Source organism: Rhododendron vialii, chromosome 1a (genome assembly GCF_030253575.1).
Source record: "Rhododendron vialii isolate Sample 1 chromosome 1a, ASM3025357v1".
Taxonomy (NCBI): Eukaryota; Viridiplantae; Streptophyta; class Magnoliopsida; order Ericales; family Ericaceae; genus Rhododendron; species Rhododendron vialii.
Genome location: NC_080557.1, coordinates 5605172 through 5626516, shown reverse-complemented (window position 1 = coordinate 5626516; position 21345 = coordinate 5605172). Strand labels below are relative to the sequence as shown.

Genomic DNA, 21345 nt, shown 5'->3' with positions numbered 1-21345 from the left:
ATTAAACACCCTTATAGCTACAAAGAATTGAATAGTCCCGAATGGACCTTCTTGCTCGTGCCTTAGGGCTACCCCTTCCTAATAAACTGGATGGAGATCAAATCTTTTAGTGACATTCTCAAAAGTTAGCAAAAAGAAATAACCATCTGCCTACATATGATAAAACATAATGGTAACAAAGCATTTCATCTCCAAATGTAAGTTTCTAGGATTACTCAAAGTGTGGAAATCCTTGAAGCTCAAAGTGGTAACTAAATATATTACCACATTGTGAAGAAGGGACTTGAATGCCTCATTCATTTTAGAGGCATAGGCAATGATGTTCGTGTAGCTAGAGTAAACATTAGAATTCAAGTTGTTAAAACTTTTCTTATTTCAGTCTTTCCAAGTTTGCGACAAAGAGACAACCCACTCCATTAAAATCTGGGCATGTTTTTTTCAATAGCAATTGAATGCCCAACTCACGACCGGATTGCATCCAACCTCAAGTTGAAACCAATACTCAAAAAAACAATCAAAGTGTGCAAATCCATGTTTTTTTCAATAGCAATTGCGTTCTCTAGTTACGGTGAAAGATTCCCAAAAGTTTTGCTATACATTCTCTGATTATTAGTGTCGCAGTATTGAGAATTTTTCGCAGCAGCATGCATTTTCCAACCATTGTGGAATATACTTCTTTGGTCAAGCTATGAGGAGTGTTGGTAACAGTATGTGACCTAACAATATATGAATTGCAGATGATAGAGAATGGAGAGATAAGAATGAGTTCTAAAATGAGAGAGAAGAAGAAAAAGGGTATTTAATCTTATTTAATCTTCTAATGTTTGGTTTGCAATTCTGCAGTTGCTTCCCACTTCTGGGCAGTCCCTGGCATTCTACAAAGGAACTCCTCTACCGCCCCTTGTAGGGACTAATCCCTCCTTTTGGATCATCTTTGTATCGTTTTTTTTAACCAACTGCGATGATCAAAATCGTAATATTTATAATACTGGTCAAGACCGTAAGTTATGTATGGCTAATGTAAAAGTGAATTACACAACTGTGCACTGAAACTCAAATGTTGCGCATTTAGAATCGTGGCTCCTGCCGTTGCATTGGAAACCACTTACAAATTACAGGCCATCAAAGCAAGTGATGTTCCTGATACATTCACCCTTCAAAACCTCTTGCCAGGCACCATCATAACTATTCCTATCAAATAACTACTCAAAATGATACCAAACCTACATGGAATAGGCAAATCAACTGCATAGCCGAAATTGTAGAAAGAGATGGGGAACTTTCATCCAAACCATTTGCCTATTGCTGAAATTCTAAAAGCCGGGAATGGTAGTAGCACCGAGGGATTTGGAGTTACTAGTTCCCATGTAGAGAACTGCATAATGTTGTAACAAATAGCTCAACCTAATTCAAAATTTCAATTCCAAACACAGTGGAACACAAAAGTCCAATTCTTGCGTAACAAATACATTCATCACAGTTCAGCCATAGAAGGAAGTGAAACAGTAGCAAACTCTATGGAATAACCAATTATTAGAAACCAATACTCAAAAAAAACAATCCCCTGCCCGTGGAGGTAGTGTGTGCTCGAGCACATGTGCATTTGTATCATCACGCGTTTGATACCACAAATATTCCTACCACGTAGCCCCAAAGATCGAAACACACGGCCGTACAAAACTATTCAGATGAATTGCAGGAGAACCCTAACTATTCTAATGAACAAAGAAACCAAAAAAAAGTGGCAGGAAAATGAAAAAAACCCTACGAAACCCTATTTACAGTAGCAATGGTTACCTGGCCAGAGCAAGACGAGCAGTTTGGATTTAGGATCTTACCTGGCCAGAGCAAGACGAGCTCTCTGTCCACCTGATAAGTTCACTCCTTTCTCACAAATGTAAGCCAAATCACAAAATGCCTCACTTGGCTTGTTAGAATCTTTGACTAGCACATTCTTCCCAAAGAGCTTGAAACTCCGAGTAGATCCTCCTGCCTCAGCTGACCCATCTTCACTAATAGCCTTGTCTTCAGGAAACACCTCCAAATTCTGGATAAATCAAACCAGCGATGAAACGTAAGTCAAGATGCAAGTTACACTTACTGAGAGCGACGGAGATACACTTACTGAGAGCGATGGACTGAGAGCGACGGAGAAGAAGAAGATTAGGACGTAGGGTTTTTTTTCCGGTAGACAATTATTCCCTACAGCAGCGTGTTCTGTCAAAAAGAAAGATGAGTTGTTTTGGGCCCTTCGATCTTCTCATTAATGTGTTGGCAGCTCCATATTAAAAGCATCACATGATCCTAACAGAGAAATCCTCATAGAGGATCCGAATCCCAAAATTTTTGCCGTAAAAAAGTTTGATTTCAAAATTTTGGGGGATTCTCCTTGTATGGGTGGGACCAATTGCATACATAATCGGAAAATCGAACATACAATATTGAATCTGCATTCCGATGAAAAAGTTTTCAAAATCCGTTAGACCCAAAATTTTATGAGAATGATTAAAACAAGTACAATAAAATTAACGGTATCGATCGTCGTGATAGTGATGCGGTCGTGTGACTACTGTACATTAGACTACAGCACAAGATCTTGGTTCATAATAAAAAAAGTGTAATGTATAGATTTTAAAGGTGGTTGGCAACTAATTTATTTTCAAATGCTCGATCTAAACCGATGGGATTTAACATCTTGTTTATTTAATCATTGTCACCAAAATCGGTGATAATCGGATGTCGACAACCACATAATCGGAATACATTTGGTGCTTCCAGAAGCGTTAAAGTCCCATACTGCACCACTCTTGGGCCGCCTTGGCTATTTTTTTCCGAATCGGGACCGTCTATACTTTACGTAACAAAGATTAGAATACTTCTGCCAAAAATGAATTAAATTTCTTATCAATACATACTTGATCGGATGTAAAATGTCATTATAATAATGATTCTACGTTCCAATAAAAGGGCTTTCTAAATCTGGTAGTCCCAAAAATTTACGAGAACAATTAAAACACCAATCAAAACAAACTGAACGGTATCGATCATTTTGATTGTGTTGCAATAGTATGAGTATTGTACATTACACAAAAGCATAAGACCTTAGTTTGGAAACAATGAAATTCAATATATAGATTTTAAAGGAAGCTATTCAATAATTTTTTCTGATGACCGATCTAAACCGTTAAGATTGCACATCTTATCGATTCTATATTTTTCGCCAACTTTAGTGATGATTGAATGTCGGCAACCACATGATTGGAACACATTCGATGCTTACGTAGGTATTAAAGTCCTATAATTCACAACTCGATGACCGCTTGATCAATTTTTTAAAAATCGGAACCGTCTATCATTTCCGTAAGAGAGATTAGATCATTCTTGCAAAAAAAAAATAAGTAAATTGCTTATCTTTACAAACTTTATCGGACATAAGTTATCATTCTTATGTTGAATTTTTGTACCAATCAAAGAGTTTCATAATCCAGATGGAGCCCAAAATTTTCATAAATAACAAAATCAACAAGAACAACCAAATTAACGGCCTTGATTATTAAAATAAATGATTTATTGAGGTCCATTACATTTTATTGTTGAACAAAATCGCAAGACACATTTACATTTAAAAATTTTTTCCCACTTAACCATGGTTAAACATTTTCAAATAAAAAAATAAATGAAAAAATGACAGGTGGGTATTGTTATGGTTTTAGAGGTTGTTGTTATACCTTTTAGAGGTTATTGTTATGCTTTTATGTGGTCATATTATGCTTCGTTTACTTTTTGCTTTTTGTTATGCCTTTTATGGTTTTTGTTATACTTGTTATTGGTTTTTTGTTATGCTTTTCAATGGTTTATGTTATGCCCACATGGTTATAACTCAACAATTATGTCATTTAATGGTTTTGTTATGCCTATTTTGGGTTAATGTTATACTTGTTTAGGAAATGTTATACTCATGTTATGCCATTAAATTCACTTGTTATGCCTTTTTGGGTTTACTTGTTATGCTATTTAGTGGTTTTGTTATGCCAAATAGGATGACCTGTTAGGGTGACCAGTTTGACCGGTTTTTTTTGGTCAAACTGGCATGCGTGGCACAATCTCAACCGTTGGATCGGAGTTTTGGTTATGCCTTGGTTATGCCTTGTTATGGCTTGGTTATACATATAATTGGTTTGGTTATGCTTGTAATGATTTTGTTATACCAAAAATTATGGTGTCCCCAAAATGACCGGGGACACCGAAGTCGTTCCCTATATATATATATATATTGTAACAGAGAACATTGATGGAATCGAAGAGAACGTGAAAAGCAGAAGAAGTGTGACGGGAGAAAGGGATTCGCATGTAGAAGTGATAGATTACACTCCTGCACATGCAAAACCTCCAATCCACCATTAATTGGCTCTCGGAAACAAATGCCGTTGAAGAAAATATTGAGTTTTGGAGAAAAATGGAGGACAAAGGAAATAAGAGCAGTAAAAGCAGCACAAATGTATTGTACTTGATTTGTATGGGAAACACATTTGGTACTTCTGAAAAATGTTAGTACTACTGAACTAAGAAAAATGCTCAAAATTTGTCTGAACATTACGAATTGCTATGCAGAAGTTATGACTTCAAAACTGATGTTACGGATTGCATAACAAAAATGCTAGAATCACAATCATTTACCCCCTATTATATACCCAAACTCACAAGAGTGCGGACTCCACACACATCTAGTTAGTGGCCGTGGTTTTAGAATGATTGTTCATGAAAAATGCAATGAATTCAAAACAATTCAAGTGGGTGCATATCGTACACATTTTAGAGAATAAATTCTATCCACCGTCGGTGTAAAATCTCATTTTTCCACCACCGTCCATTATGGGTCCCACCGAGCATCGATTATTGTAATCTGAACCGTTCATATTATAAGACCCGTAGTATAGTATTGACATGCAAAAAATCAACTTCATCGAAAGTCGCTAAATATATCAAAATTTGAATTTTGATTTATAAAATAGACGATCTGATTTCTGTCAATAATAATAAAGATTAACTTTCTATTTTACAAAGCAAAATTCAATTTTTGATACTCCTATTGATGTCCGATCAAGTTTATTTTTCTCATGGATACACTATTATGTGAATCTACAAGATGAACGGTTCAGATCAACAATAAGTACACGGTAGGACCGAAAAAGGCCATGGTAAGAAAGAATTTAATCTCCACATTTTAATCAGAGAGCTCCCGGTGGAGTTGGACTAAAAGACATATCAGTGATTGTAATTTCTGGGAGGTGAATCATAAGTAACCCTAATTGATGCAAAACCTCGTAATTTATTGGTGCAAAAATATGATTTTGAAACTATCTCACCAAGTCCCACGTTGCTCTTGGATTGGATCCATCAAAGGTTGGACTCAAGAGAAAATCTTTTTTTAACGGTAGAACCGTGAATAGTTGTTTACGGAGCCAATCACTACCGTTCAAAAGTGTTCTGGAGTTCTGGACGGTCCGGAGGTTAATAAAACTTTTCTGAGAGACTCTTTCCCAGAAAAGTTAACTCTTTCTCGGAAAAATTTCATTAACATCCAAATCATCCCTAAGACTTTTGAACGATCGCGATTGGTTGCTTTGATTACTGCTGTAAAAAACTTGTTCACAGTGGAGCCGTGAATAAGTTTCTCTCATTTGGATTAAGCATTAAAAAAAATGTTGGACATTTTCCGTTTGACCGAATATATATATATATATATATATATATATATACACACACACACACACACACACACATACAGTCGGGTTCCGGTGAGGGATCCGGCATTTTTTTTAAATGCGGGACTCTCCTTCCCGATTGAATTTCGATGATCCGAGCCGCTCAAAGTGATCAGAACATGATTTTAAGGGTCCCCGTAAGAAATCATCAAAAAAAAATGACCGGGAAGGGCTTCATCCGAGCAGTTTTCATTGAACGGTTCAAAAAAAACTGCTCGGATGAAGCCCTTCCCGGTCATTTTTTTGGCTGATTTCTGGCGAGGACCCTTAAAATCACGTTCTGCACACATTGAACGGTTCGGATTTTCAAAATTTGATCGAGAAATGAAAGTCCCGCATTTTAACAAAGTGAGGGATCCCTCACTTAATAATTTGTGTATATGTGTGTGTGTGTGTTGGACCAACTTTCTAACACACCCTGGTCCAATGATCCCAAAGCCAGGCCCATTATAGAATTCTTATGGCCCTGTGAGTATTTTTGGGGCCTTCGACTTAACTAACTATTTTTGTCACTTTTCTGTCACTTTTCGGCACGATTTTTTTGTTATTTTCTTTTAATTTTTACAAGGTTCAAGTCCAATTTTTAAAAGAAAAATTTCTTCTCAATGAGAGAAATTGAAAAGTAAAAAAATATAGATCAAAGTAGAAAATGTTCGACAACGAAAAAGACCATCTATATGAGAATGAATGTCTTTTCCGATCTTTTTCCAAGATCATACACGATTTTATAAAGACCCCTCTTCCTCGTTAGCTTGATTTCATTACTACTTACTTTATGATGTTAAACCAAGAGAAATATTTTGCCAGGTATCATTTTCTGGATGGTTGGACCTAGGTGGGGTTACAAAAATTTGAGATCGCAAAGAAAATCCTATTAAGCCAAGCCCATAATGTCAAATACCATGATGATATCAATATGAGGTTGACTTAATTTTGCCTATTTCAATACTCTTTGGGCTGGATTCAAGAACTTGTCCATAATTGTTTGTTTAGAAGGCAAGATCGTACACGACTACAATAATATGTGACGACGACGGTTACCAGATCAAACTAAGCTTTTTTCATGGATGATCTGAGCATTGATAAATTATCATATTGTTGGAATATACTTAAATTACTTGGAAGATGTGTTGATGGAAAAATTGTACAAGACACACGATATTCAAAATATCGTGCTATATAAAGAGCGTGGCGATTCAAGTCCACTTCAAGGCATAGTGTGAGTTCAACCGAGGGGTTGGCCAAGTAGTCGTATGGGACTTAGGGGTTTGCTTCCTTCTAATATCTCAGGTTCGATTCTTTTTTTTTGCCCGCAACTCTTGGATCATCTCACCCTCACGCATTAGCGTGTGATCGGAACAGCCATAGGAGAGACTGTATAAATTAGTTTGAAGTGCGTGCAAACTGGCCCGTAACACCCACATTACCGAGAAAAAAGAAAAACCCGTAGCGAATTGCTTAATTAATTAAGGGGACGAGGAAGAAGACAAAGGACCCCAATTTAAGAATATCTTCCATTATGTAATGCACAAAATTGGCTCATTAGATTAATTGGATGGATAGCAATATGCCACCTAAAGATCCACCAATTGCTTTCACAATTAGTCAATTTCCACCTCAATCCAACCAACTATGTGAAGATTCTTTTGCATCACCTACAATAGACCAATTACTTGTGCTAGCCTATATTTAGGTTAAGAAAGCAAAACCCTATTTTCGACTTGGTCCCCTGCATGACATAATGTGTGTGTATGCATATATATAAACACACACTATTGATTGAATTATATATTATTCCAAGCTTTCAATATTTTTTGTCATGAAACGACATAATGGTCTCCCGATAGTAGGTGAGAAAGGGAAGGGGTTGGATTGATTTGAACAAATGATTTTTCAGAATTACCACGATACGTGAGCACAATATTAAGATAATAGAAATAAATAAAGATAAACCTTTCATGATTCATGTACCATGAAAAACCTTAATCTAGAGAACCAAATCCAACGCCCTCTCAATACATTTCTCAAAAACCTTGATTTGTGCGGGTTATGGGTCTTACAGTAGGTTCTATTATCCGTTTTAAGAAATGTATGTTTCTTATCCGTACAATAAACGTACTTTGTATTAGTCGAGAACGGTTCTTTTGATCTTATTTGAGTTTTTAATTATGTGGACCTCTCGTGTTATCACAAAGTGAGGCAAACAAGGCCTACCATACTCTTATGTTAATGATTGGAGCCATTCATTATATAAATTTTATTGTGTAGCAATCTTAGCAAATTATATTTGCCTTGAGAAGAATAGACAGTCAAAATTTTAAGGCTTCATGTCACTTCAGACAGCCCATTTCTTAGCAAATCAAACGTGGGTAGCAATCTTAGCAAATTATATTTGTCTTGAGAAGAATAGACAGTCAAAATTTTAAGGCTTCATGTCACTTCAGACAGCCCATTTCTTATGATACATATGTTATTTGTTGAGGTACTAACTGATATCCGATTAACTTGATTTATAAATAAATGATGTATTATGCATGTATATTATGGCCTATGAATGAATAGTCCGAATCACAAGAAGAGATCATCACATCACCGACACAATCACATGAAATTAAGGTCCTAATTCATATCGCGAAGGTGTATTTTAAATTAAAAAAACAATAAAAAGATCAATATGATTCCTCTTTTCTGGCTTGTCATGTGGGTTGGCAAAACTCCAATCAAAACAGAGCTGGACGCCATTGAACATGAAAGAGGAGTGCTGTATTCATATATACACACACGTACTATCTTCCCCTTTCAATCCCAAGGACTTTAACCAAGTAATTATGAGAAAGCAAAGTGTCCATGAGGTTACAGGTTTTATTCCAATATACGGAGGTCAAACATTTCAAATATGGGGCTATTGGGAGTTATACCTGATCGTTATCACCAAAATTCGGGAATTAATCGAAATGCACGTAAGTTGGTCGAACATGCGGTAATAAAAAAAATCTCGCTTTCCCTTTCCCCAAAAGGCAAAAGGAACAAATCTATGGTCATTGTCTCTTGTAATCATCTCCACATATTACCTGTCTTGTAGCTCACACTTGAAGGCCACTTTCAGCTTGACATACGTGGTTCAATCATCACCAATTAGAAAAAACATGGTGCACTTTTCTTCGGAGGTTGAGCTATCACCTTGGATATTCCGAAGTACTAAAAACAAAAACAAAATATCACATTGGATATTTACCTACGCATTAAAAGATCTATTATGAGTTGAATTTTTACGAGTGTGATAGTCCGTTTACAATCAGCTCAGCTAATTTTTGAAAATTTACCCATTTACTAATCTGCTAATCGGGAGTCCAATTAAAATCAAGACAAAGCCCGTAGTTATTAAGCTCAGTTAGAAGACTTAATAGCACATGGAAAAAATCCAAATCGATCTCTCCATCCGTGACTACCAATTAGGCATGAAAAGCATGTACTTTGATCGGATTTGGAGGTCTTGATGTACTGGTCCTTCAAAGATTAATTACACTAATACTTATTAGATTATTTAATTAGTAGTACATATTTATATCACGAAACCTTGAAATGGAACTGATATGGATTAATTAACTACATATGTCAAACCCAAACTAGTTAACAAAACCTCTTTTCTTGCAAACTCCATATTAATTAACTTCAGGCCTCTTAAGGCTTTATTTTCAAGGTTTTATCCAGTGGCGATGCTATAGCTAATTTTAGGGGGTGAAGTATCATAAACAATTTCCAAAATTAAAGCTACCTATAAAGTGTGTATGTGTTTTTTTTTTTTTTTTGAAACAAAATTCATTTGACCGGTCGAAATTTAAGCAAAAAAAGGTCATGAAAATGAAATAATGAGGTCATTCCTGGATTTATGAGTTGAAAAGTTACGTATTTTCTAATTTGAAGGGGGCCAGTAACCAGAGAAAAAAACTTTGAAGTTAGGAATTTTTTTTGTTCTTTTTCAAATCAAGAATAACGTAATAAAGTAAAAACTACAATTTGCACTGCATAGTTTTAGATTTTATGAAGAGAGATTGGCTTGACTATTTTTCTACGGAAATAAAATTGATATGACCCATATATATGTTGTACCGAATTCCCGGAGTTGCCACTTGCTATGGTAAGATTGTTTTACGACAATAATAAGTAATGCACAATTGACAAAATTACATCAGATCGGGCCAAGAAGTATACAGATCTGGACAAATGTTGTTGCTTGAAAATGAAGAATATGCATTTTACAAGAATAATTTGGAAGAATGGAATAGAAACAGGCGTATTTTGAAGAAAGTTAGGAGTCGGCCCATTATAGGTACCGACGGCAAGAACACCGACAATGTACCGATGTGTGTGTGAGGCCCACCGATAATATCAGTTTGAATGATTCGTATGGGATTCAAAAATGGGCCTCACAAGCCGGCGGTATATTGTCAGTACTCCCTCCTCCATACCTCTGTCATTTTGCATTAATTGTGCTATAATCTTCACCTTTTTTGAACAGACTATAATCTTCACCTAACTCAACGACTTTTGAATATTATGCACCTAAAAACAGCACTATTTAGTGGATAGAAAGCTAAAGTTGGGAAAAGCACAAAGATAACACAATTTTCTCACCCACATAGCATGCAAAGGGAATCCAGCTTTTTCTCCTCTCTAGAGTTTCTTTAATCCACGAGTAACACAAAATTCTAGATGTTAACCGAAACGGGTTGACATGGTAGCCGGTGGTAAAAGCCTGAAACTTTAAGAGTTTGTTTTCTCTTAAATCTTAATTAAGATTTCGGGTTAAAATTTTACAATGTTATCAACTCTTTTGGGATCAATCCATACGGAGTTTTGCTCCGACTTAATTAGGCTCTCCGCTAGCAGGCCATGAGATTAATTGGGCTTCCGAAATTAGTTGAGATGTGCGTAAGCTAACGCGGACATTTGAGTTATAAATAAAGAAAATCTACATGTGATGTCCTCAAATTTAATGCGTGTATAGAGTAATTAATTACCTATAATTAAATCTTAAAGAGTTTTTAAACAATATTTAGGCCAATTAACGATGGTTGAAAGTCAAAAGGAATTTTTTTCAAGCAACAGAAACTTCACTCGACTTTTACAAATTCATAAAGTATTATAGTTAGGAAAAAAAAATAAGCTTAAAATATTATTATCGTAGAGCGTTGCATTATTTGATTAGCTTACATTAAAAATAATCCGACTGTATTGACGCAATATCACATTTTGCGCGACCCTCTACAAAATTTAGAAAAGGGGTGGATGCGGAATGTTCAACATGGAGAACAACTCGTCCAAAGTCACATCGATCGGATATTGGTAACTTAGTAAATGAATCACATTTGTTTTAATAAAATGGATTTGCGTGATTTTGTAAAGACACTGCAGAGATATTTTGGTTCAATGACCAATTAGAGGTGAAACTTGACCCCTACTGTATTTGTAAATTAATTTCGAAGAATCTCTTCTTAAAAAAATTGGAAGAAACTTTTCATTTGACTCCATTAAAACTATGCAAAGTGTGTGAAAATAAGATATTGGAGTCGTTCTTACAAAATTTAGATCTGAAAACTACTTTTTTGTTTACTAATTTAGAGTTAATCTGTAAAAAACTAGAAAATATTCAATTCAAGAACAAGTTTTTTCCCCTTGCTTGACAACAAACGAAATTAAAAAAAAAATCACTATTTTTATAACTCGGGATTCAAAGACTCAACTAATCTGAGATCGAGATCAATCTCACCGTCGCACAAAAATTTATAAAGTAAAAACACTACTCAGTTTTACATAAATTTATAAAAGAGACGCCGCTTTACTTTTGTTCTCTTGCGAAAAAATATAGAAAGTCGTATGTACCCTTTTGTAATAAAACCAGTAGATTGACAACTTAAGAGTGCAATTGTTGAACTAGATGAGTGCAACAAATTTTTGTGCGACATATTTTCGACATGTATTTACCAAAATATAATCTTGTTTTCAATAGCTATTTACCGAAATATTATGTATGATTTTCAACAACCATTTACCGAAATGTAGTGAGCTATGGGAGAAAATAAAGGGCTGCGAATAAACACAAAAATAAATATTTTTTTTCAAAAATTGATTTTAGCACTCTTCTTTTTACTATCAACACTCCTTTTTACTATATTGCCTATTTATGTGTATAAGACATGAAAGAGTAACAAATTCATACCTATAAGAGCAAAAATATAAATAATAAATAAATGTGTAAATCACTACCTTTTTTTTAAATTCAGTAAAATATAAATGAAGTGATTTTGGCACTCTCATTTTCTCTAACAGCACTTTTCCTTTTTTTCTATCTCCATTACCTAATAGAGAGAGAAAAAAAGAAGAGTGCCATTAGAAGAAAAAAAAGTGTGTCAAAAACACTTTCTAAAAATAAACGTAAGAGTTTGTCAATTTTAAGATATTTTCTCATCATGATGAAAAAGAAGAAGATGTTTGCAGCCACATAACCGACACTTTCGCCTTAAGAAAGCAAAAACACTATCAGACTATCACATCATCGGACGCTAACACCTCCGCCGTCCCCACATCTCACGCTTTCACAGAAAACTCTGGAATTTAACGGCTGCTCCTCTCTCTCTCTGCTCTCTCTCTCTCTCTCTCTAAGTAGACACTTCCCATCCATCCATTAAACCTACTACCATAAAACAGAGCCCCGCCACAGAGTAATACTAAAATCTACTCATTTACCAAAAGACTCCAAGATATTCCCAACGAATCTTCTCTCCAAATACCCATTTTTGTTCATATTCTATCTCCAAAAAAAAAAAAAAAAGAGAGACTTTCCAATTTGCTTTCAGACTGAAATTAAGACCACCCAAAATGGGAGTTCAAGACTCAGAACAAGCAACTGAGGGCATGGAGAATCAGAAAGACAGTTCCTGTGATTTGGGGAATTCTTCTTTTCCTGTATGTGTTTCAATTCTTTGATCTGTATCCCTTTTTGTGATATGTTCTCATGTTTGTGATTAAGTTCTGATTGATAATTGGTGCTGTTAATTTTAGGAAGCTTCAGATAACTGTCTTTTGTTGGGTGTAATTTTTTTTGATAACTCACGCGTCCAGACCAGCTTACGCGCAGCTCGCCTAATTTGGAACCCAATTCCACCGCCCCTTGGGTTTGTAGGGGGTTAATTCGTCTCGGTTTGGTGTGGTTTAGGTCATAACTTAGTTTTTTGTACCTAATTTGTATGCTCAAGGATCCATTTGTCATCTGACTAGCTGTAATTGAGTTGGGTCTGTGTTGGTTTTCACTGGAGAGTTGAGAGCCCTTTGGATTGTGAGGATTGTGAGAAAAGGGTGAGTTTAGGTGAGTAAGGGGAAGGAGCCAATCAAAAAATATCATTTTTGTACCCGTTTTTTTCTCGCCAAATTACTTAGAGCCTCTTTGGATGGAGGGATTTCATAAGAGAAAAAAAGAAAAGGGTTTTGGTTTTTAGCCAAATCACTCATTTGGATTGAGTATTTTGGTGGGTAGAAAAGTACAAAAATGGAAACTTTTTCTGGCTCTTACCTGTTCTTATCTCATCCTTTCTTATCATCCAAAAGGGGCTGTAATCCAAAATAGGTAATTTGGCAAGAAACTCTAATCTTTTTCTCTTTTCCCATCAAGTCTCTCTATCCAAAGGGCTGTTTTTATTGATTACTGTGCTTTTATTTCACGAATTGAAATTGAGTTGGGTGTGGATGGTTTTACTTTGAGTACTATCTAAGTTATTCTGGCTCTAAATTTTACTTTACTCCTGTAGATGACACATGAGGTACTTTTACCTCATAAATGTGTATCTGTGCCTTGCTTGAATTGGAATTTATATCCAAGGCCCATATGTCTAATTTTGTTTGTATGAGTATCTGAGTACTTGCGATTTCCTTGTCTTTCGGAACCACTTTTGTCATAAGTTTTGGATTTTTATACTTCTTTGGTACTCACTGGAATAATTTAACTGCCGGTTGCCAGTATTTATGTATCCCTTAGATTTTAAGCTTCCCGTTTGTGAGTTAATTGAGGAACTTGTTTGAGCCTTTATGAGCTACATTGGAGGAAACGTTATCTTAATCGGATTCCTTGAGTTATAATGGTGTCTCGATTCTGCTAGATTGCTATATAAACCTATTTATAGTGTGTGCTACGGTAAAACATAGGTGCTGAATTTTTTTTGGCTTGTCCTTTTAAGGAGTTGGTTAATCCTTTTGTGTGGACATTACAATGTGCCATACATCCTATTCCTGACTTCAGGCCCCAGGAGAAAGATTCGCCCCAGGATCTAGTTGCAAGATTCACTATAAGGCTGTGTTGGAATTTTGATTTGTAGAGGGAGTCACAAAGGGAAAGAAAGAATAAGCAACTAATTGTTTTTATGGTTTCCGTATTAGTTTCCATTCTCATCATAAATGCCTTCACGAATCCATGATCCAAAGATAACTAAAGTGTTCGTGGATGTGTCAAAGTTGGCACTCCTCTTTTTGTCCGACTCTTTACCTCACTTCCATGTGGTTTGTGAAATCTTCTATCAGGTGGGCATTTTTTCCAACAGTTTGTCATTTATGAATTTCTTGCCCTGCCTCGTGTTGTAATCTTGTTCATTTTTTTTGTTCTTTTTGAAATTCTTCATGTTCTGAGGAAAGACAATGTCCGTCTCTCATTAATAAAATCAAAAAGATTTTTCTCCTGTTACATATTCTTTTGGTTTTATCTTGTAATCCTACTTTGCAAATTAACCTGTCCCTTTTGTTTTCTGAAATTTCCTAGCTGGAAAGCATTAGTGAGGATGCCTCGGTTTCAAACAGAAGATACAATCCATTTAATCACTTCATCCCAGCCCTTAGGTCTGGAGAGTGGTCTGATATTGGTGGTCGCTCCGATATGGAGGATACTCACATATGCATTACCAACCTAGCAAAGAACTTCGGTTACAATGTACTTGATGAGGAAGCTATCTCCTTCTATGGTGTAAGTTCTTTAACCTACTTTGGTTGTCCATTGTTTGTCTGCTTAGTTCTTGTGCTAATTCAGTTAATTGATTAACATTATCTCGGAACAGCAGGAGAATTACTAATTTCAAATGTAGAGCTCTCAAATGTTTTAATCAAGTAGATATCACTTGTGGATAAAAAGAATAATATAGCCTATGAATGATGATGTTCAGGAGTAGAATATGGACAAGCAATATTGCACATCAAATATCAGAAATGTTTTTCGGCTTGTGACAACTGAAAACGGCAACTGGTTAAAATGATAGGTGTTTGATGGACATGGGGGAAAGGGTGCAGCAAATTTTGTCCGCGAACACTTACCAAGGGTCATTGTTGAGGATGCTGATTTCCCTTTAGAACTTGAGAAAGTGGTCACAAGATCATTTATGGAAACAGATGCTGCCTTTGCAAAGTCATGCTCTCTTGAGTCTGCCCTGTCTTCTGGCACAACTGCTCTCACTGCAATGATATTTGGGAGGTAACTTCACTGTTGTTTGCCCATTTGTTTTGGTTCCTTCCTGAAAAAGTAAATAAGAAAAGGATAGTTACAACTTACAATGTAGGATCTTGTTGAATTCAGCATTATACTCACGTTACCTTTGGGGCTTATTAAAGTGAGCTTCTGGTGACAAACTGGGGGGGAATGTAGGAGAGACTTACCTTTGGGGCTTATTAAGAAAAGGATAGTTACAACTTACAATGTAGGATCTTGTTGAATTCAGCATTATACTCACCTTACCTTTGGGGCTTATTAAAGTGAGCTTCTGGTGACAAACTGGGGGGCAATGAGGGTGTTAGCTTTCGGTTGACAATCGCATAGACTGAAGGATGAGTTTAATAGTTCACAATTTCAAAGCTAGAAGAAGTGAGAACAGAAAACTTAGTGGGTTTAGAGCTGAATAATTTTACCCCAAAACAAGTAAATCTCTGCTCATACGCAAGAAACCATTCCGGCTGCAGTCTTTACCACCAAAAACGAGAGACTGCAAAACTTTCCTTTCTTATGGAATAATAGGAAGAAAAAAGCACACAAAAAGACATGTAAACCTAAATAGTTACTGCTCTAATCAAATTTTAAACCAGGAGCTTGCAAATAAATATATTGGCATTTGAATTTGGGGTTTCCTTTGTCTTACTGATGCTTCTCAAACTTCAATGTATGATGTTTGCTTACCATCTGCTTTTAAATTTCGGGGATTGTACGATTTAGATGGGTGCCTAAAGAAGATGAATTTGTACATGTTACCGCACATTCAAAAGTTGAAATGGGGACTGTTGAACTCTAGGGATGCCTGCACACCCTTTTTCTTTTGAGAAGCGTTATATGTTTTGTGCATGCATTAGCTTAATTATTGTCACTTTCCTCAGATCTTTACTTGTAGCGAATGCCGGTGATTGCCGAGCAGTACTATCTCGACGCGGAATGGTCATAGAAATGTCAAAAGATCACAGGCCATGCTGCGATAATGAAAGGATGAGGATTGAGTCATTGGGAGGATTTATCGACGATGGATACTTGAATGGTCAACTGGGCGTAACGCGGGCCCTAGGAGATTGGCACATGAACGGATTAAAGGAAACCACCACCGGAATGGGTGGACCCTTGAGTGCTGAACCAGAATTGAAGTTACTTACACTAACAAAAGAAGATGAATTTTTGATAATTGGGAGTGATGGGATGTGGGACGTGTTTAGAAGCCAAAATGCTGTGGATTTTGCTAGGAGGAAACTGCAAGAACACAATGATGTCAAGAAGTGTTGCAAGGAGATAGTGGAGGAGGCGGTGAAGAGAGGAGCTATGGATAACTTGACGGTTGTGATGGTTTGTTTCCATTCAGAGCCGCCGCTTCCTATGGTGGTGCAGAGACCGAGAGTCAAACGGAGTATTTCTGCGGAAGGGCTTCAAAATATTAAGTGCCTGCTAGAAGAAGGGTAAGAGTTTATATTAGTCAAGATGGCAGAGGAGTCAATAATAATACACAGCCGGTGATGACGATGATGGCGATAATTGGCTATTTTTCGGATATTTGTTGTATACAGATACATTTAGTGGGGAGAACTTTCCTGTATTGTTAGTGTCCAATTGGGGTTCCAGCATAATGGAGAATCAAGAAATTGTTGGATCGGAAATAAGTGTTGTGTATCTTTGGCAGTAGACTGTAACTTGCATACAAATTTTGTGATTCTTGACTTCTTGTATGGTCCTTGTTAACTTACGTGGTTAATGAGCAGAGTACACCGATCTTACACAGATCTTTTTCATATTACCTTGCTTTTCAATAGTTGTGTGCTGGTATGCGAATATGCTATTAGGCTTTGTTTGGATCATAGAGTCATGGAGAGAGTTATTTGAAAATGAACAGGCTTTGTTTGGATCATAGAGTTGTGGAGTAATTTGAAAACGAACGAAAGAATGCATTTGGCTATTTCACTTCATTCTCCATGGTTTTCACATAAATGTATCAAAAAATTGCCTATCCAAACACATCCTTACATTTTCCATTCCAAATAAAGTGGCCAAATATTCAATGATTTGCGATCGGAAAAACCAATAATGAAACTCTATTTACTAATTCGGACACGGATGTGTTTAGACACAAATGTGTTTAAAGTTGTTCGATGTACATGTACGATGCATTTTTTTTGTTATGGCTATTTGCATTGGACGGCTCTAAACATTTATGTCGCAGTCTCTGCATATCAACAATTATACGATACCATCACTGTTCATCTAACGCCCAATAAGAATTTATAAACCAACAATATGCATTAAACGGACCTTTATCCACAAGTTTCTATCATTAACTTCTCTTCACAGAGTTAATACAAGCGTCACATTCGAAAGCAGAAACATACAAGAGCTGTAACTCGGATAACCAAAAAGGAACCAGGAGAAATAGAACAATACCCACAAAAGTCGAAGGAACAATTTCAGTCAGACGTAAATCGAAGTTTTATTCTCGTATGATGAAAGGGATTCAAAAAACCCACGAGTCGTGGATTGACAAAATCCCTGATCATTGTACAGTGTGTGCGAAAGTCGACTTCCAAAAAGGATACAAAGATATACATGTATGACAGACTAAGAAACGTCTTATGCAAAACCTGGCTCTACCTATAAAATACAACAATCAAATAAATGATCAATGCGTCAACTTTGAATCCGTGTATACTATACCGTCCACCCATTCATTATCATGGCCTGGACACACCAGTATTGATTAATGGCATTCTGCAATAACAGTTGTACCGTCATAAAGCTTTTCCTTACTGCACGACTACACTCCACCGAAGCCATTTTCCTTCATTCATCTTCTCTTTAATCTCTGCTTTGACTACATGAATCAAGAGCATGGCCGCGATAGAAATAGAAACGGTAAGCATTGAAAACACACTGTTCCACCCTCTGGTTGAAATATAACCTGCCAAAAGTGGGCCAAGAGCTGCCCCAACAGAACCAGTACCATCTATAATTGCACTCACAGTAGCTAACGCACGTGAGTTCCCCTTAATCAAGCTTTGTGTACCAAGATCAGCTGAAACTGCAGTCGTAATAAGTGAATATGGTCCATTTACTAGTAACCCAGAAAGAAACATCAGGGTAACATTGCTAATCATAGATATGCTTCCGAAAATGCGGTAAGAGATAAGGGAAGGAATAGAAAGTAACAAGAATATGAGTGAAGTAACAGCACGAGCTTCAATTGCATCCGAAATGAACCCTGCTAGAATACCACCAACGACTCCTCCAATATCAAATATAGTGGAAAGGATCCCAGAAGTCTTGTGTGATAAGTGCACACCTGCAACAGCTGCAATCACGAAACAACAAAAATGTAGAGTGGAAATTAAGCAATCGACCAAGTCGCATTTAAGAACTTGAACTCTTGGGAAGTTTATTGAATTGCGGATTTCTAACTATGTCAAGGGACAGGAAAATGACGGAAAAAAACGAAAGAAATAAATTGACTATACATTTCCCTATTTATTTATTTTTATCCTAGTCCTTTGCATTTTCCGTTCTTCTATAAATCCTTCAACAAAGCACGCTCAAACAAAACAAAAGGAAGCATTTGGATGGCTCATGGAAAAAAGAATAAGTTCATTGTGTTTCATGCTTCTATTTAGAAATCCATTATCCGTAGTGCCAGATGGATGCGGTGCATTGATCAAAGCCATCAGTAGAGACTACTACACTAAAAAATCTCAATTGAGGAATATACGTGGGACCTAGGGAGCCATTTGAATAGTGTCGATTTCATATTAAGAGAATCCAGGTTCAATATTGATAAAAACATAAGAGGTTTAGCTTTATGCGATTTGTGAAAAGGGAGTTGAAGATGGATTACAAGTAGAAGAGATATGTCTATGGACAGTTACAAATCACTCCGCTATTAGTAATTTCAAGCCCATCAAGATAAAGCTTTCAAACTAAATCTCAAAAGCCATAAGCAAACTTCAAATCTATATTTGCATCCCTTTGTTTGAATTCAACGTCAATCCAAACGTAGTCTAAAAGTTTTTCCTTGCCAGCAGCTTTTGCCTAATATTCTGAAGTTATCTAACATGATTAATCTTGAAATCAAATCTGTACCTCCAAGCACCTTGCCAACTACGATTGGGGCCATTTGATCATCTATAAGAACTACAACTCTCCTAGTTTAAAATATTGGTACTTGCAACACAACTTGACAGGATACTCCCACTAGGTGAAGAACGAAATTTTAACTAACGCAGAGTCAGATGCATAATTAGTTCAAACGTCACGATCTGAAGTTAGTAAAAATGGTTACCTGTGTGCCTGATGTAGAAGGGCAACCAATATAAGAAAGTGTAAGCCACAAGCTTAGAGAAGAAGAGGCAGAACGCAAACGGTGCCACATTCGGCAATCTCCAAGCCTCCAAAAACCCAATTGCACCCAACGAATCCGCATTCTCAGACTGAACCAACCCTGCTTCTCCAGTTTCAACTTTCTCTGAAACTACCAAAGGCAGTCCCTCCACATTCATCTCAACCTCTTTCCCCTCCAACTCCAATCCCACATTTTCAGGACTCACAACAAGAAACAAGTAAACCACAATTCCAACCACCACTATGAAAACCCCTGGCAACACGAAGGACCAACCCCACCCGAAACCCAAAACCGACGATGCCACCAAGGACCCGATAATATTACCAACTGAGGTTTGTGAATTCCATACCCCCATTATCAACCCTCTCTTGGACTTCCCAAACCAGTTCCCTAAAACTGAAACAACACAAGGCCACCCAATTGACTGAAACAACCCACAAACAATCTGAACAAACACATAGAAACCCAATACATGTACACTAAAAAAGTAACCCAATCCGAAAACAACAGTGAAAAAACCGCTACCCATCATCCCAATTGTCAAGAACACCCGTAAATCGATCCGGTCACCGATGTGGCCGGAGAGGTACATACCGACCGCGTAGGCCGAGAGGAAGGCGAGATCGAGCTCGCCGAGGCGGTGGGGCCCGCGTGACCCGTCGAACGGGGGCCACCCGGCGTCGGCGGTGGCGTTTTGGGTTTGGGGCTGTGGGCCGAGGACGCTCTTGACGATGCTGGGGGGCTTACGGGAGGCGTGAAAGGCGGCGTAGGCGGCGAAGGTGAGGAGGAGGACGGAGATTTGGTGAAAAGACAGGGTTTTGTTTGGGGGTTTGAGGGATGGGAAGAGGGCGAGGCCTGGTGGTGGTTGCGGCACTGGTAGCGGTGGGGTTGGTGGAGCCAGGGTTAGGGTTTTGGCATCCATTACTCGGCTGTAATTGGATACAATTGCGTTCTTGGAAAGCATTGAATCCAAATTGTTGAAACTGGTGAGCTACAGAGGAAGAAGGTCCAGGGGAGATGGGAGCCGTCGGGTTTTGCTCTGTCAGATTTTGATTAGGACAACATTGCTACTCCAATATTGGTCTGTAAATTTTTCGTACAAGTTAAGGAAAACACATAATGGACTTTTACTTGGTAACAAAAGCTTCAAACCAGACTGCCACCTCAATGGACCGAATCAAGGTCAGGACTCGGGAATCAGGGAGAGATATTCTTCATTCCGCACGGTCAGAATTTGTGCGATTCTTTACCAGTTTAGGAACCATATCATTCCAAATGGTTCTTGAAAATTGAGAACTAAAATATAATGTATTATTTATGCCGAGCCTAACCAAAATCAAACAGTGATATCGTGTGATTTTAGGTAGGTTCTGATTCTACCCGATTAGTATATTCTAAAACTTTTTTCAAAAACAAAAAAGGAATATCAAAATAATTATTTTCATTAAAGATGTATGCACCAACACCACCTGAAAAAGGGACAGGGGATGTGTACACAGTACAAACTTGTTCAATTGTCCTCGTAGATAACAAAAATATTAATACGGTATCCCCTACAAAAAAATTAACTTACCAAATGAAAATACATAATTACATTTGACTACGTGTGTATTGATGCTAAACAGTTTAGCTCGATTTTAACTGTGATTTTAAAGTTGAGAATCAATAATTGACCCAAAACTATCTGTTCTTTTTTT

At 37.0% G+C, this 21345-nt stretch overlaps 2 protein-coding genes across 2 annotated transcripts; one reads left to right on the top strand and one right to left on the bottom strand.

Moving 5' to 3' along the window:
• The first annotated feature begins 12272 nt into the window (after positions 1-12272).
• On the top strand, positions 12273-17062 carry LOC131299416 (probable protein phosphatase 2C 27). Its single transcript, XM_058324954.1, has 4 exons — positions 12273-12731; positions 14572-14772; positions 15062-15273; positions 16164-17062. Exons 1-4 carry the CDS (start codon positions 12645-12647, stop codon positions 16729-16731), a joined length of 1068 nt encoding a protein of 355 aa, XP_058180937.1. The 5' UTR covers positions 12273-12644; the 3' UTR covers positions 16732-17062.
• Positions 17063-17733: 671 nt separating this feature from the next.
• Positions 17734-20847, bottom strand: LOC131299409 (putative glycerol-3-phosphate transporter 5). The gene is made up of 2 exons (XM_058324944.1): positions 19589-20847; positions 17734-18607 (listed from the first exon to the last, which is right to left on the bottom strand). Exons 1-2 carry the CDS (start codon positions 20610-20612, stop codon positions 18063-18065), a joined length of 1569 nt encoding a protein of 522 aa, XP_058180927.1. The 5' UTR covers positions 20613-20847; the 3' UTR covers positions 17734-18062.
• Between the last annotated feature and the right edge of the window lie 498 nt (positions 20848-21345).

Coding starts and splice junctions, on each gene's coding strand:
- LOC131299416 (XM_058324954.1), top strand. CDS start 12,645: ATGGGAGTTCAAGACTCAGAACAAGCAACTGAGGGCATGGAGAATCAG. Junction 12,732..14,571: donor TGGGGAATTCTTCTTTTCCT/GTATGTGTTTCA, acceptor GAAATTTCCTAG/CTGGAAAGCATTAGTGAGGA. Junction 14,773..15,061: donor AAGCTATCTCCTTCTATGGT/GTAAGTTCTTTA, acceptor TTAAAATGATAG/GTGTTTGATGGACATGGGGG.
- LOC131299409 (XM_058324944.1), bottom strand. CDS start 20,612: ATGCTTTCCAAGAACGCAATTGTATCCAATTACAGCCGAGTAATGGAT. Junction 18,608..19,588: donor CTTCTACATCAGGCACACAG/GTAACCATTTTT, acceptor TCGTGATTGCAG/CTGTTGCAGGTGTGCACTTA.